Raw genomic sequence first — 13,797 nt, 5'->3', positions numbered from 1 at the left:
CTTTAACGATGTTCTAACACCAGCCTAAGCCTGTACCATGGTGTTAGACATTACTTTGTTTTGTATATAGTGTTTTGTATGTACGGGGCGTGGCCCCTTTAAGAGCGCGGGAAAACGCGGGTAAACGCAATGACGTCACGTCGCAAACCACGTGACTGCCCAAGCAGTCCTCGTGGAATCTCCATCTTGTTAAGACCTGTTTTCGTGGTTCTCCTGTATCGATCTCAACAAACTGAACTTGTTTAGTCTTACATTAAAGACCTGTTTGATTGATTTCCTGAGTCGACCTCGGCTATTAGTTAGGAATTCGTCAATTCCTACAATATACCAAAATGTTAAAGTTGTGATGCCCTATAAACTTGTTTTAAACACGTGTTTTTCCTTTTTTTGTAGTTTATTCTCAACTGAAATGGATGCAGTAGGTAATTTCTTCACCAAGTTGAGAATCCTTGCAGTAAATTTAGAGAAAGAGACAAAATATCTGGATCATGCTTTGAATAATGAGTCTGGTAAGCAGGTCAATACCACTTTGATGCAGTACTGTCTTAATGGGGAAGTAGTCTATTCTACTAAAATGACAAGATAATCCTAAAAGTTATCAATGTCTGTGGCCACGTGCCTTAGTTGTCCTTTTCTAAAATGCTTTAGAACTGCTAGTTAAAGGCAAGTAGATATGTTGCATAGAATTTTTCCCCCAGGTGACATAAAGCTCAGTCCCGTGCAATGTGAATAGTAACAATGGGCAAAAGTTACTATTTTGGCCTTCATTCCATGTTGTCTACCATCTCTGGTGCTGATTTTAATGTACTGTTTTTCTAATTTTTTGCATTGAATTATTGCTTCAGTTTTGAATTTACCCAACAAATCTGAAGAAGCCAAAACCTAACTTTTATTTCTATAACATGAAGGTCATGAAGAAGAAGCTCCAAAAAAGATCCTTCATGAGTTACATTCCGAAGTCAGAAATATTAAGGTAGAGTTTAAATTGTGCATTTATTCATAACCATAGATTGGCTGTATTTTGTAAGCACTACTAACTATTTTGCACAAAGCTCGTCTGTTACATGTAAGATTATTTCCAACTGCATTTTCCCCCCAACTCGTTAAGCAGGCTATCTGAGAGCTTAAAACATTTATTTTAAAATTTGATATCTTAGTTACTGCTGTTAATTATTTGATCTCAATGGCTGCAGTTGTGATTCTTGCAAGTTGCAGAGTACGGTCAAGGTTTCAAATATGCAGAAGTTTCAGAAACCTTTTTAAACTAACTGGTGTGATAAGCTACTGTACATCTTTCATTTTGAAAAAACTACAGGAATGCCTAATGTAAGTATTGGTGTATTGGCTATTTGAATATTAAAAACATGCATGAACTTTCGTACTTGTTGATACACATTAGGTATTGCATTGTTTAAAACAATTTGTGAGCTCAGTCGTTGCCTGTGGCCTAATTCAATAGTAATAGTTTGTAGAAATTGGCAAATACCTCTAAACCCATCAACCCCACGCCATTTGGATTGATCTCAGTTCCATCGACTGCATTCACATCCTGCGATTGCTTCACTTTTCACAAATCTTTTTGACTCTTAAAATAATTTGATACTATTTGCTTCAGTGGCTTTTCCTAGCAACTTTATTACATGAGTGTAACATTTGTGTAAAAAAAAGGTTCCTCTAAATTTTTTTCTTACTAATGACTTAATTTTTAAATGGTACCTCTGGTATTTGCACTTTTAGCCCCAGTGAATAACTTGCCTGTGTCAATTCATCAATAACTGAAAGAATTGTTCAGAACATGGTTTTACTGCCTTGTTTCAGAGCCCAAGGTATATTTTTAAAAATTGTTTTGGGGTGGAGGAGGAGAGATGAGCGCGCTACGATGCATGTACTCTGCGATGCACATGCTACTTGCATCCCAGTGAGAGAAATGAATATGACATACTATTTTTATGCAACTACTTGAAGAATTGCTGTGTTACAAAATGATACAAAAGCAGTCCAGCTTTACTTTTTAAGATAAATTTTAGGAAATACAACAAATGATAATCTTCTCTTGAATGCCAGAATTTGATCATCCTCTCTTGGAGGCCAGAGTTTGAGTTCAAGTGTCAAATTTTACTTTTTGGGAGGATGGGGGGAAAGAAGGTTGTTGCTCCAGGTTTAATGTGCATCAGAGGTTACTAGTCCTGACAGAAAATCCTTTGATTTAACCTTCAGCTGACAGATAGTAAAATAGTCCTTACAAACATTCATGTCACGCTAGAAATGAACCAGCCAAAGGGGAGGTTTCTCAGGAAACTCCATCTGATAGGAATGCTGGCAGGCAAGATCTTTTGTTTTCTGCTTTAAAGCTGTTTCAACCAAACTAAGAAAGGGGCACATTTTACTTGAACCGTTTTATGGTTTCCCCAAAAAATCATTTCCTTTCTTTCCATCTATGCTGACAACCTTTTGTTTCTCATAGCCCAAAATGTTTGGGCCATCCCTTTTCCAAACATTGCATCTCTAAGTAGCTCATAAAATTAATACACCCATTGCTATCTTCTCCAGGAAGAAACCTAATGAACCTTTTTCATGGTCATTCCACTTGATCTTTGGCTCCCACATGGGCATTTCTGAAGAATCTCTGTATATATAAAACTGCAACTTGAAATAGCTTACTTATCTTTGAGGCACTATTCCCTCAAGTTGGCAACTTTAGACAAGGATATCTGCATCTGCCTTGCAAGCAATAACTTCCTCATCACTGGAAAAGTCCCATTGTGAATGGAAGATATGAATGGAGAAAGATTCCCTATCTTGTAAAGTTGTCTTAGAGTCATAGGCCACGATTTTATCAGCACTGAGAGGGTGGGTTTAGAGGCGGGTCAAAGGTCAAAATCGTTTTGCTTGACGGCGGGGTCCGATCCCGCCGTCAACCCGCCTCCAAACAATTTTCCTAAGTGTCAGGTCCCTGATTTGCGCATGGACCCGACACCTAGCGGCGGGAAGAGGATTAAAGCCACTTACCTGCCTGTTAACAGGTGGTTGAGAGTAGTTAATAGGCTATTTTTTAATTTTGCCACTTCTGCCTCGGGCTTCCCGACGTCCAGACACCACGCCAGGTAAGTGTGGCATGTTGTGAGTCTGGTGTAATGTTACTGCATTGATGACAGCTGCAGAAGTGGTGTGAAGGATCCAATGGTGCACTGGTGAGTTTCAGAGGTAAGAAAATGTTGGGGAAATCATTTTTAATGCATTTGCACTTTTCTGTAGGTAACAAGTTTTGAAATCGATGTCTATTCCCACCTCATTGGGAGAACCTCTCCCACCAGTGACAGATCGCTTCTGTCACCTCACCTGCAGCTGCTATCTGTTCTAGCCTGAGGAGGGAGTCATTGGAGAGCCTGGGTGCAAAAGCTCACCTTTGTACAGTGATTGTCAGTGTTTGCAGCACCTCAATGCTGTCAAATACTGAGAAATTAGCTGTCAAAAAAATTGTGCGTGGTCCCTTTAAGAAAACCGGCAGATGACGCGTCATCAAATGATGTCATCTGACTGGCTTCCTCTTAATTGGCCGGCAAGCCCGCAGGGCGGACTTAACAAGGTCAATCAACGTAAAATCACATCCGTGGGCCGGATGCAGTTGGGGGTAGGTCTGGAAGCCGGAAACCACCTGACCCGCTCCCAACCCGCATCCAATGACAAAATCGTGGCCATAGAGTCATAACGGCACAGAAGGATGCCATTCGGCCCATCGAGCCCATGCCGGCTCTCTGTGGAGCAATCCAGTCGGTCCCATTCCCCCACTCTATCCCTGTAGCCCTGTAAGTTTATATCCCTCAAGTGTCTATCCAGTCTCTCCTTGAAAACATTGAGTTTCTCCGCTTCCACCACTTCCGTCGGCAGCGAATTCCAGGTCCTCACCACTCGCTGCGTAAAAAAGTTTTCCCTCACGTCCCCCCTGTATCTCTTGCCCAAAACCTTAAATCTGTGTCCCCTAGTCCTTGTACCATCAACTAGTGGGAACAGCCTTTCCCCATCTAGCCTATCCAAAGTCTTCTTTCATTGATGGCAGCTGTGGTCCTGCAGATCTGTGACCTTAGACTTTACAGGGAGCTATGCATTACAAATTTGGCTTCTCATTAATAATCGTATGAGGATATTCAAATTTCTTTTCTTTCAAATTAGCTTCCATTAATAGGTTTAAAACAAACTGCTAGGAGAGGACCACATAGGGAGCATCCCCATGATGCGCATCATCGTGGTAAAAATTTCACTGGGGCTGTGTTTCAGCTTGTGGTTTCCCTACTATTTGATTCATGCCTGGCCTCAATTTGCAGTGGTGTGTGGAAGAAGCTATAATTTGAAAAATAAAGATGATCCTCCCAGTTTGGCATAAAAATAAAACAAAAAAGGTGACTCAACCGTGGCTAACAAGGGAAATTAGGGATAGCATAAGATCCAAGGAGAGGACATATAAATTGGCCAGAAAAAGCAGTAAACCTGAGGATTGGGAGCAGTTTAGGATCCAACAAAGGAGGACAAATGGATTAATTAAGAGGGGGAAAATAGAGTATGAGAGTAAGCTTGCAGAGAACATAAAAACTGACTGTAAAAGCTTTTATAGATATGTGAAGAGAAAAAGATTGGTGAAGTCAAGCGTAGGTCCCTTGCAGTCAGAATCAGGGGAATTTATAATGGGGAACAAAGAAATGGCCGACCAATTAAATACATACTTTGGTTCTGTCTTCACAAAGGAGGACAGAAATAACTTCCCAAAGATGTCGGGGAACATAGGGTCTAATGAAAGGGAGGAACTGATAGAAATCAGTATTTGTAGGGAAATGGTGTTAGGGAAATTGATGGGATTGAGGGCCGATAAATCCCCAGGGCCTGATCATCTACACCCTAGGGTACTTAAGGATGTGGCCCTAGAAATAGTAGATGCATTGCTGGTCATCTTCCAAAATTCGATAGACTCTGGAACAGTACCCATGGCTTGGCGGGTAGCTAATGTTACCCCACTGTTCAAAAAGGGTGGTAGAGAGAAAACGGGGAATTACAGACCGGTAAGCCTGACATCGGTAGTGGGGAAAATGCTAAGAGTCCATTATAAAGGATGTAATAGCAGAGCACTTGGAAAAAAGTGACAGGGTCAGACAAAGTCAACATGGATTTACAAAAGGTAAATCATGCTTGACTAATTACTGGAATTTTTTGAGGATGTAACTGGTAAAATAGATATGAGAGAACCAGTGGATGTGGTGTATTTGTATTTCAAAAGGCTTTCGATAATGTCTCGCATAAGAGATTAGCGTGTAAAATTAAGGCACATGGGATTGGGGGCAAGGTATTGACTTGGATAGAGAACTGGTTGGCAGACAGAAAATAAAGAGTTGGAATAAACGGCTCTTTTTCTGAGTGGCAGGCAGTGACTAGTGGGGTACCGCAGGGTTCGGTCCTTGGACCCCAGCTATTCACAATATATATTAATGATCTGGACGAGGGAACTAGATGTAATATCTCCAAGTTTGCAGACGACACAAAGCTGGGTGGGCGTGTGTGCTGTGAGGAGGATGCCGAGAAACTCCAGTATGATTTGGACAGGTTGGGTGATTGGGCAGAAGCATGGCAGATGCAATATAACGTGGATAAATGCGAGGTTATCCACTTTGGTGTCAAACAGGAAGGCAGATTATTATCTGAATGGCAATAGATTGGGAGAAGAGGAAGTGCAACGAGACCTGGGCGTCCTTGTGCACCAGTCGCTGAAAGTAAGCATGCAGGTGCAGCAGGCGGTTAAGAAGGCAAATGGTATGTTGGCCTTCGTAGCGAGAGGGTTTGAGTACAGGAACAAGGATGTCTTGCTGCAGTTGTACAGGGCCTTGGTGAGACCACATCTTGAGTATTGTGTGCAGTTTTGGTCACCTTACCTGAGGAAGGATGTTCTTGCCATGGAAGGAGTGCAGCGAAGAGTCACCAGGCTGATACCTGGGATGGCAGGAATGACGTATGAGGAGAGTTTGGGTCGATTGGGCTTATACTCGCTGGAGTTTAGAAGAATGAGGGGATCTCATCAAAACTTATAAAATTCTAACAGGACTAGACAGACTAGATGCTGGAAGGATGTTCCCGATGGTCGGGGAGTCCAGAACCAGGGGTCACAGCCTAAGGATAAGGGGTAAGCCATTTAGGACAGAGATGAGGAGGAATTTCTTCACCAAAGAGTGGGGTGAACCTGTGGAATTCTCTACCACAGAAGGCAGTAGAGGCCAATTCATTAAATATATTCAAGAAGGAGTTGGATATATTTCTTACGGCTAAAGGGATATGGAGAGACGGCAGGAACAGGGTACTGAATTTGGATGATCAGCCATGATCTCATTGAATGGCGGAGCAGGCTCGAGGGGCCGAATGGCCTACTCCTGCTCCCATCTTCTATGTTTCTATAGTTAATCCTGCTTTCCGTAGAGCGTTACAGGCCAGGATTGAATAGAGGAGATCTGGGATGATTAAATATTCTGGGGGAGAAATTCAGTAGGTTGCGCCACCCGTTAGCGCCTTAAGAGGGCACTAAGTGGGTCGCAAGCCAACTGGCGCCCGGGCGCGGCACTGCCCACGCCTCCCGCTAAATTCCGCAGGACGTTAGTGGTGGCGCTAACCGTTAGCGCTGCGCCGCTGCCGATGACGTCATCGGTGTGCGCAGCGCCCCGCTGACGCCCTGGCCGCGATATTCGGCAGCGCCCCCTGATTTACTGCCGGACGCGATGTCCGACCAGTTCAGGGGGGCCTACCTGCAGTGGGGAGGCGCAAATTAACCAAGAGGTGTGGGGCGGCCATTTTTGTTGTTGGCCGCCTGCCAGCACCTGCCTGCGCTCCCGTCCCCGGCCTCCTGAACAACCCCCTCCCCGCAGAGTGCCGGCTGCGTTCCAAGAGCCCGGCACTTCTCTTCGGTGCCAGGCTCTTTTGCCTGCACTCCCGATCCTCGGGGGCCCAGCTGGGCCCCAGATCGCGCTGCACAAGGTCCGTCCCCTTTAAGAAGGGGAGGAAGGCCTGCAATACCGCAGCGCGACATGACGCAGCGTGTGGCGCTGCGGCACGTTGCGCCACGCTACTCACTCGCAGCGCCCCAAGAGGGATGCGGGGCGCCTCCAGTAGTGCCGCGCTTCCCTTTGGGGCGCAACCACTCAATTTCTGGTGGGCGGGCGCGAATGTTTCCAGGGCGCTACTTTTAGCGCCCTGGCAAGGCTGGCGCCCCAAACGGGGCTATACTCAATTTTTCCCCCTCTGAGTTTTGCTTGGTTACCTTTTTGAGATTATTCAGTTGCAGCGATTGCCTTTGGGAGATTAGCCAGGGTATATTATGCATGGTCTGTGCAAGGAGCGGGTGTTTAAGGGCCAAATGGCTTTTTCCTATTCAGTGCTTTAATAGATGTGCATCTACTTCATTGCATATTGTTGTTTTGCAATATTCCAATTGGCTAATTCAGTAAATTACCTCAACAATTATGTAATTTATCATGAACAATTACAGAAAACGGCTGAGTTCCTTCGCTAAAATATAACCCTATTTCTGTGACAAACCCAATATGCAAATCTCCATTAAATGCTTTGTTCCCAGACCATGATCAGACTTTTATTTGTGGTTTCCCTGTATTTGTTTTCAGTTGAAATGCACAAAAGGAAGATATAGAAATAAATAGATGGTTGTTTTGGATCCTTAAATTGATAAATGTATTGTTCAGTATGCAGCTGAGCCATGTAGGTCACGGGTTCAATCCCCACTGAGTTAGCTGATCTTGGGTGGGGCAGTGGCAACTGCAGTTGGCCTCGATGCGTGTAAGGAATTTTAAAATCAACTGGATAGTATTTGTCTGTGCATTGGGTGAAGATAGGATTTTAGAATGCCTTACATGGTGAAATAGCCTGCTTGTACTCACTCTCTAAGTTTGCATATAAACAATGGCCACTTTGGTAAGATACTGGTAGGCAACCATCACCTCAGGAAGAATACTTGAGTACGAGTTAATAACTTAGGGTGGGAGAAGGAGGGTAGATTTGTTGCTAAATCGTAAAGAAATGCAATTGAGACTAGTGTGAGTAGTTAACTCACTAAGTCATATTACCTCAATGGGCCCAAAGTATTAAAAATGACTAGTTCGATGTCTGGTGTTCTGCTTCCTTCCTTGCCCCCCCCCCCCCCCGCCGCCCCCAGAAAAAAAGAGAACAAAGGTTACATATGTGGTGTGTGTTCTGCATGCTAATTAACTTTAAGATCACTGCATCACGTTAAATGAGACACCAGACCACTGTTGACTGTGTCCTTTTATCCCTTATATAGTTGATGGTTCCTGAAATATAGCAGTTGTTGCTATATTTTGCCTAATATTGCCAACACGTTGTCCCTTGTTTTTTCCTTAATATTTTCTAGTGGGTAAAATTTGTGGTACTATTAATGCAGTTCAGTGTTGAAATTTTGTACAGCACCGCCAAGTGGTAGAATTTGGTAGTCTTTTATAAGAATGCTGCAGAATACAGTATTGGTTCCTATTTCTTTCTTTCTTCTCCTTTTCCCCCCAACCCCAACCCCAGACCAAATTAATCATGTGCCATTATATCCAGTTGTGCTTTACAATCATGGTTTCTTTCTGCTTTCCCTCTACTTTCATCCCATCTCAATCAATGTCTTATGCATATCTGGTAGTCTTGAGTTTTTTTATACAAGTGTCTCATTGCTCTCATGACCTATGTTCTGTCGATATTAAGGAATTAAATCCACCCTACTATATTATGAAACTTGCAGAATACTTTGAAGAGAAGTGTCCTAGATTAATGGTTCTGTTTTAGTGTAAAAGGAGAAAGTAACTTGCTGGATAAGCTCAACAAATACTGGATGGGAAATTAGTTTAAAAATGAGCTCCCAATCAGACTGAGAAATTTGTGAAATAAATGGTTGTCTTCTAGGCTGAGTAGAGGACGTCTCAAAATACAGATTTCTAAAAAGCTATTTTATATTTTAAAACGTCTCAGTGGTATACAGTAATACTTAGTTGGATTTAAAATGTGAGTAGCTAAATGTTTTAATTGCCCTGTATCTCTTTTTGAAAGTCCATATATATGGAGCTTTTGCATAATACAGTTCAAGGTATCTTAGAACCTTTTTTCCCTCCTTTTTAAAGGTAGATGTTCAAAAAAAATTAGAAACCCTTGATACAGAACACAAAGAGAACAGTGAATTAATTAGAGCCTTCCAGATACTGCAGCAGAGGAATTGTGCAGACCTTGAAGAAATTGAAGAACACTTTCAGAATTATGGCTATGAACCCTTGCATAGAAAAGATGAAGGTATGTAAAAGGGAGGGAAATAGGGGAAGTGAGCAGAGATGTCCACTAATTTACTGTGATTTGATCATTTTTGAAGGTTCTTTAATACTAAACAGAATGTGACTTATACAGTGCTATATTGTACTTGGTATGCCCTAGAAAGGTGCTGTCACATGCTACTGTAACTTGTATGAATAGTAAGAAACAGAAGTTTAAAAAATGAAATTTACAAAAGTAATTGAATTTTTCATGCATGCAGTGACCCACTATTACTATTCTGTACGTACTATAGCAGTGACTTGGTTAAGATCAGAAGTGCTGTTTTAACATCTTTCCCTCCTCTTCCTATACCCTGAAACTTAATCCATAAAGTTTATAAATTAAATTGGGCCAACCGTAAACATTTCTAACTGTGGAGTTACTGATGTTTTATTCAATAAATTTTATGGAATATATAGAGTTGCTTGAAGTGTATATTTCAGAATAATAATGATTCAACTACAATCATATGAAATTACTTCTACTTTATGGGAGCATGTACCATTGGCAAAAAAAAAAATCACTATTTAGTGAGAATTGTTGAAAAATGGTAGATTTGTAGTACATAGTACAGGAAACTCTTTGGTATCCGGCACCGACGGTGCCGGTTTATCAAAAAGTCCGGATTACAGAGAGGTATAGTTAAAAGGTACGAAAGCTCCCTACACAGCAACAAATCCAGGCTTCCCTGTTGCTTAGCAACATGTGCAGGAACTCCGGCCACAGACCAAGCGTCCCTGTTGCTTAGCAACAAGTGTAGGAGCCCCAGTTACACAGCCACAGATCCAGGAACTGCCACTAATATGAAGTAAAACTTACCTGAACCTACTCCTGAATTTTGCCGGTTAACAGAGATTTCTGGTTATTTAGGTGCCGGTAAATCGAGAGTTTCCTGTATTGAATATGTATTGAATTGAAAGTTTCAGAAGTGACCTCTTGTAATGTTCTTTCCCTCAAGGTAACTTTCAAAATGAGCCGGCTTCCATGCCATGATCTTACACATTTAAGATCTAGAAATTTGCTTGCGATTCGGCCATTTTACACCTGTAAAACAGGCGCCAAAGCATCCAATATGGCAGGTTGTGTGAGTGCACGCCTTCTGAGCCGGAAGTACACTATCCATCATATTGATACATATACTGAAAGAGAGGTCCAGGGCCCACACCTGAAACAGGCGTTGGGCCCTTTGTATATGCACAGAAAGGGTTTAACACCTGTTTGATGTCCCCTTTACCAAATTGGTTTGTCATGAATGCAGCCGACTCCATGCCAACTGCATTGAGGAAAACCAGGCCTACATGTGGCCTAACCAGCGGTCTTTAAAGGGACTGCTGCAGACCGCCACCAAAAATGTAAGTTTTAAAAAGCAGTTAAATGTGCAGCCAACAGGTGCAGGAGTGCTCCTTCCAGCTCCACATTAGAGCCACGATTGCTGCTGACCACCGCTTGCCCCTCCCCATCACCCAATCCACCACTTTTCCAAGACTACCCGAGGGCTGCTGCCGCCAACGCATTGATTGTTCATCTTCCTTGCTGTCTGGCTGTTATGTTTGCTGTCATTTTTGCTTACATAACTGTCACTACACTTCAAAAAGTAATTCATTGGATATAAAGCACTTTGAGGCATCCTGAGGATGTTATAAAGTGCTATATAAATCCCTCCCTCCCTTATACAGATTATTTGATATCCTAGAGTTTTTCTACATTACTTTTGGTGTTGCAAACAAATCTCACAGCTGTTCCTCATCTTGTCAGTTTAATTTGTGGTATTCACTTGCTTCAAGATGAAATAAGTCGAGTAGAATAATAATGCAAATTCGGTGTGGTGTATTGAGAGGTCAATGAGCAAACTGGTGTGTTTTTTCCCCAAATTCTAGTCTGTTTGGAAAACCCTACAGCAAAATATGAAAATCCAACCAATTCTGAAACTAGTTTTAGATAAGTTAAAAAATTTCAATCTCTAGCTTCATAAACTGCCCAACTTTCCCTCTTCTAACCCTTTTCATTATGGTTTAGTTTTGTATTCTATATGTCAAAAGTTTAACCAACAGGACTGAGAGTTGAATATTTTTAAATGTTTAGCATTTTTTGGCCCTGTGGCCTTAAATGAATTTTTTAGGGACATAAATATTGAATTAGTTCATTAGTGAGGATTATAGAGATCATGTCCCAGAATTGCCTGCAATGGCAGAGATTGGCAATGTATGTCATAAATTTTGCCATTTTCTGCACCGATCTCACAGTTATGAACTTACTCAAAATCCTCTTGGATTAGTAATTTAAATATGCAGCAGCAAGCATAGCGACAAATCAGATGTGGCCAATGTTTATCAGCCTTTAACACCTGCAAGTTACAAAATGTACATGGGTCGGATGTGTTTGCTGAATGAAACAAAAAGAAATTTGCATTTATTCGGAGCCCTGACATCATTTCCCCCAGCATTGTCTGAAAAGCTTGACTAAAACCTTCCACATTCATGGTCAGCTGTAGAATGAACGCAGGATAAGAAATGGTTAAAATAAGTTACAGTTTGACAAAAAAATTAACGTATGGGTAGGACATAAAATCAGAGAATTGTGATTTTCATATTAAATCTGTGCCTAACCAGACATCATTATGAGAGAGTGCATAGAATGGACCTGCGCTTTACTTTCTGCCTCTATATATAAATTGAGTGCATGTACACAGCGGGTCTAACTTCAGTGCCAGGCTGCCCTGACCCTAGCCTGATGCATCACATGTTTATTGTTGGGTCTGCATTTTAACTTAGCACATCGATCTCTCTCAATCATCCATCTGGTATAGATACTGCTATATTGTGGACAATACAATGCTTATATTGGAGAGGCAGATACTGGCAGCTAATTGAGAAAGTTGCATGTAGTCTATATGACACTGCACAGATTTGACTGATGCTTCCGTAACATAAACCAAGTGGATGCACTGTGGGTAGGCTCATCACTTCGTTAAAGTGAAGACCTTTGTTCTTGTGATTCCACGATAATGAAGATCCCAGCACTGATCCTGCACAAATGTTTAGCTTGCTTGCAGGACCCAGGCTTAGAGATGAGACAAGGTCAGCGCTATTTGCAAATAGGCAAAGAAGCAGTCAGGTCAGCAGCAGTTTTAAAACTCACTTTGACCCTACCAAGAAACAAATTGCTTCAATCATTATCCCCTAATGTAAATTAATCATTCCTTTCACTCATTTTTTTATTGCCTTGTAAACCAATGAAGTTGCACCCTTCTAAAGTTTCCTTCAATTCCAACCAGTCAGTTGCAAAAGTCTTTAGGAATCAGAGGTGTATCCTGTGCCCTGTGGAATCAGGAGTTTTCCAGGATACAAGGGCCTTGTTTTCAGGGGGAAGAAAATTGGTGAAAAGGGAAGTGGAAAATCTCCAAATAAAATGTATTTTTCCCCCCTCCCAAGAACCACAGATGAAATTGATGAATACTGGAACTGAAGTGACTGAAAATTCTGTACCTGAACCTGAACTTGAAGAGCAAAGTGATAAAGTTGTCACTCCATCGCATGAGAAGCCTTTGCTGAATGACCCCTTGCGTACCCCCCAGCTTGAAGATTTTGGACTTGGCCACTTAATGTTTCAAAATGCGTGGGAGCAACCAGAATGTATCCTACCTTCAGATCCCAAAATAGCTCAGGAATTCTCTGGAAATTACGATATGCATTCTTCAACATTACAAGGTCCAATAATACCAAAGACACCAAAGTGCACATTACAGCTGGATGACGATATGCTCCTCACTCCTAAGATGGAACATTTTGGTGTTACAGAACATACTGGTTGTGTAAATGACTTTACTTTGGCACTGTATAATAAATGTGCTCAACCAGAGGTCAACAGGTAAAGTTTTTTTAATGTTTTATGAAAATAATTGCAATTCAAGTTTCTATATTCAGTTTCCAGCAATCTATGTGATTTTCATAAATTAGCCAATCAGTGATTACTCTCTTCTAGCTGATTTAAAAGTAGATTACTAGTGAATAGATTACTCCAAACTAAATTTTAATTGTATTGATAATTTTTACACGGTTCCAAACAGGATTAGTATACTGTTTTTATAAACTTAAGTGAAGGATTTGCATTGTTGTCTATATTCTGAAGTTTATCATTTACAATAACAATGGCTGTATGGTGGTTTTAAACAAACTTGCACCTGTGTGACGAAGATTGAAATAGCAAAGCAATTTTTTTAACTATCTTTTTATTCCCGTGATGGCAAGGCACATTCAATATAAGTACTTAGCTTGTGGCACCACAGTATGACAGAATTGGTTCCGTCACAATTAAAGCTTCAGTCTCTGCCACAGTATCATGGGGAGTGCCAACAAGGCTAGGTGTGCCACCTGACCAGGCTTTTTAGAGCAGCTTTAGTCTAGAACTAGAAGTGGGGTTACATGTATACTATTTCTTGGCATTTGTGACCCA

At 41.6% G+C, this 13,797-nt stretch overlaps 1 protein-coding gene across 3 annotated transcripts in view; it reads left to right on the top strand.

The window, feature by feature from the left end:
• The window catches only part of ska3 (spindle and kinetochore associated complex subunit 3), a 42,598-nt gene that overhangs the window by 15,825 nt on the left and 12,976 nt on the right, over positions 1-13,797 (top strand). For all 3 annotated transcript variants that reach the window (XM_085999173.1, XM_085999175.1, XM_085999174.1), the window contains exons 2-5: positions 394-509; positions 909-973; positions 9,162-9,327; positions 12,777-13,212. In XM_085999173.1, coding sequence (XP_085855299.1) covers positions 410-509; positions 909-973; positions 9,162-9,327; positions 12,777-13,212 — 767 coding nt within the window. In that variant the 5' untranslated portion in view covers positions 394-409. The remainder of the gene's footprint in view (positions 1-393; positions 510-908; positions 974-9,161; positions 9,328-12,776; positions 13,213-13,797) is intronic.

Source organism: Somniosus microcephalus, chromosome 10, assembly GCF_052327205.1.
Source record: "Somniosus microcephalus isolate GS21.2 chromosome 10, FLI_Smic_1.0, whole genome shotgun sequence".
NCBI classification, from domain to species: domain Eukaryota; kingdom Metazoa; phylum Chordata; class Chondrichthyes; order Squaliformes; family Somniosidae; genus Somniosus; species Somniosus microcephalus.
This window is presented reverse-complemented; position numbering and strand designations above follow the sequence as displayed.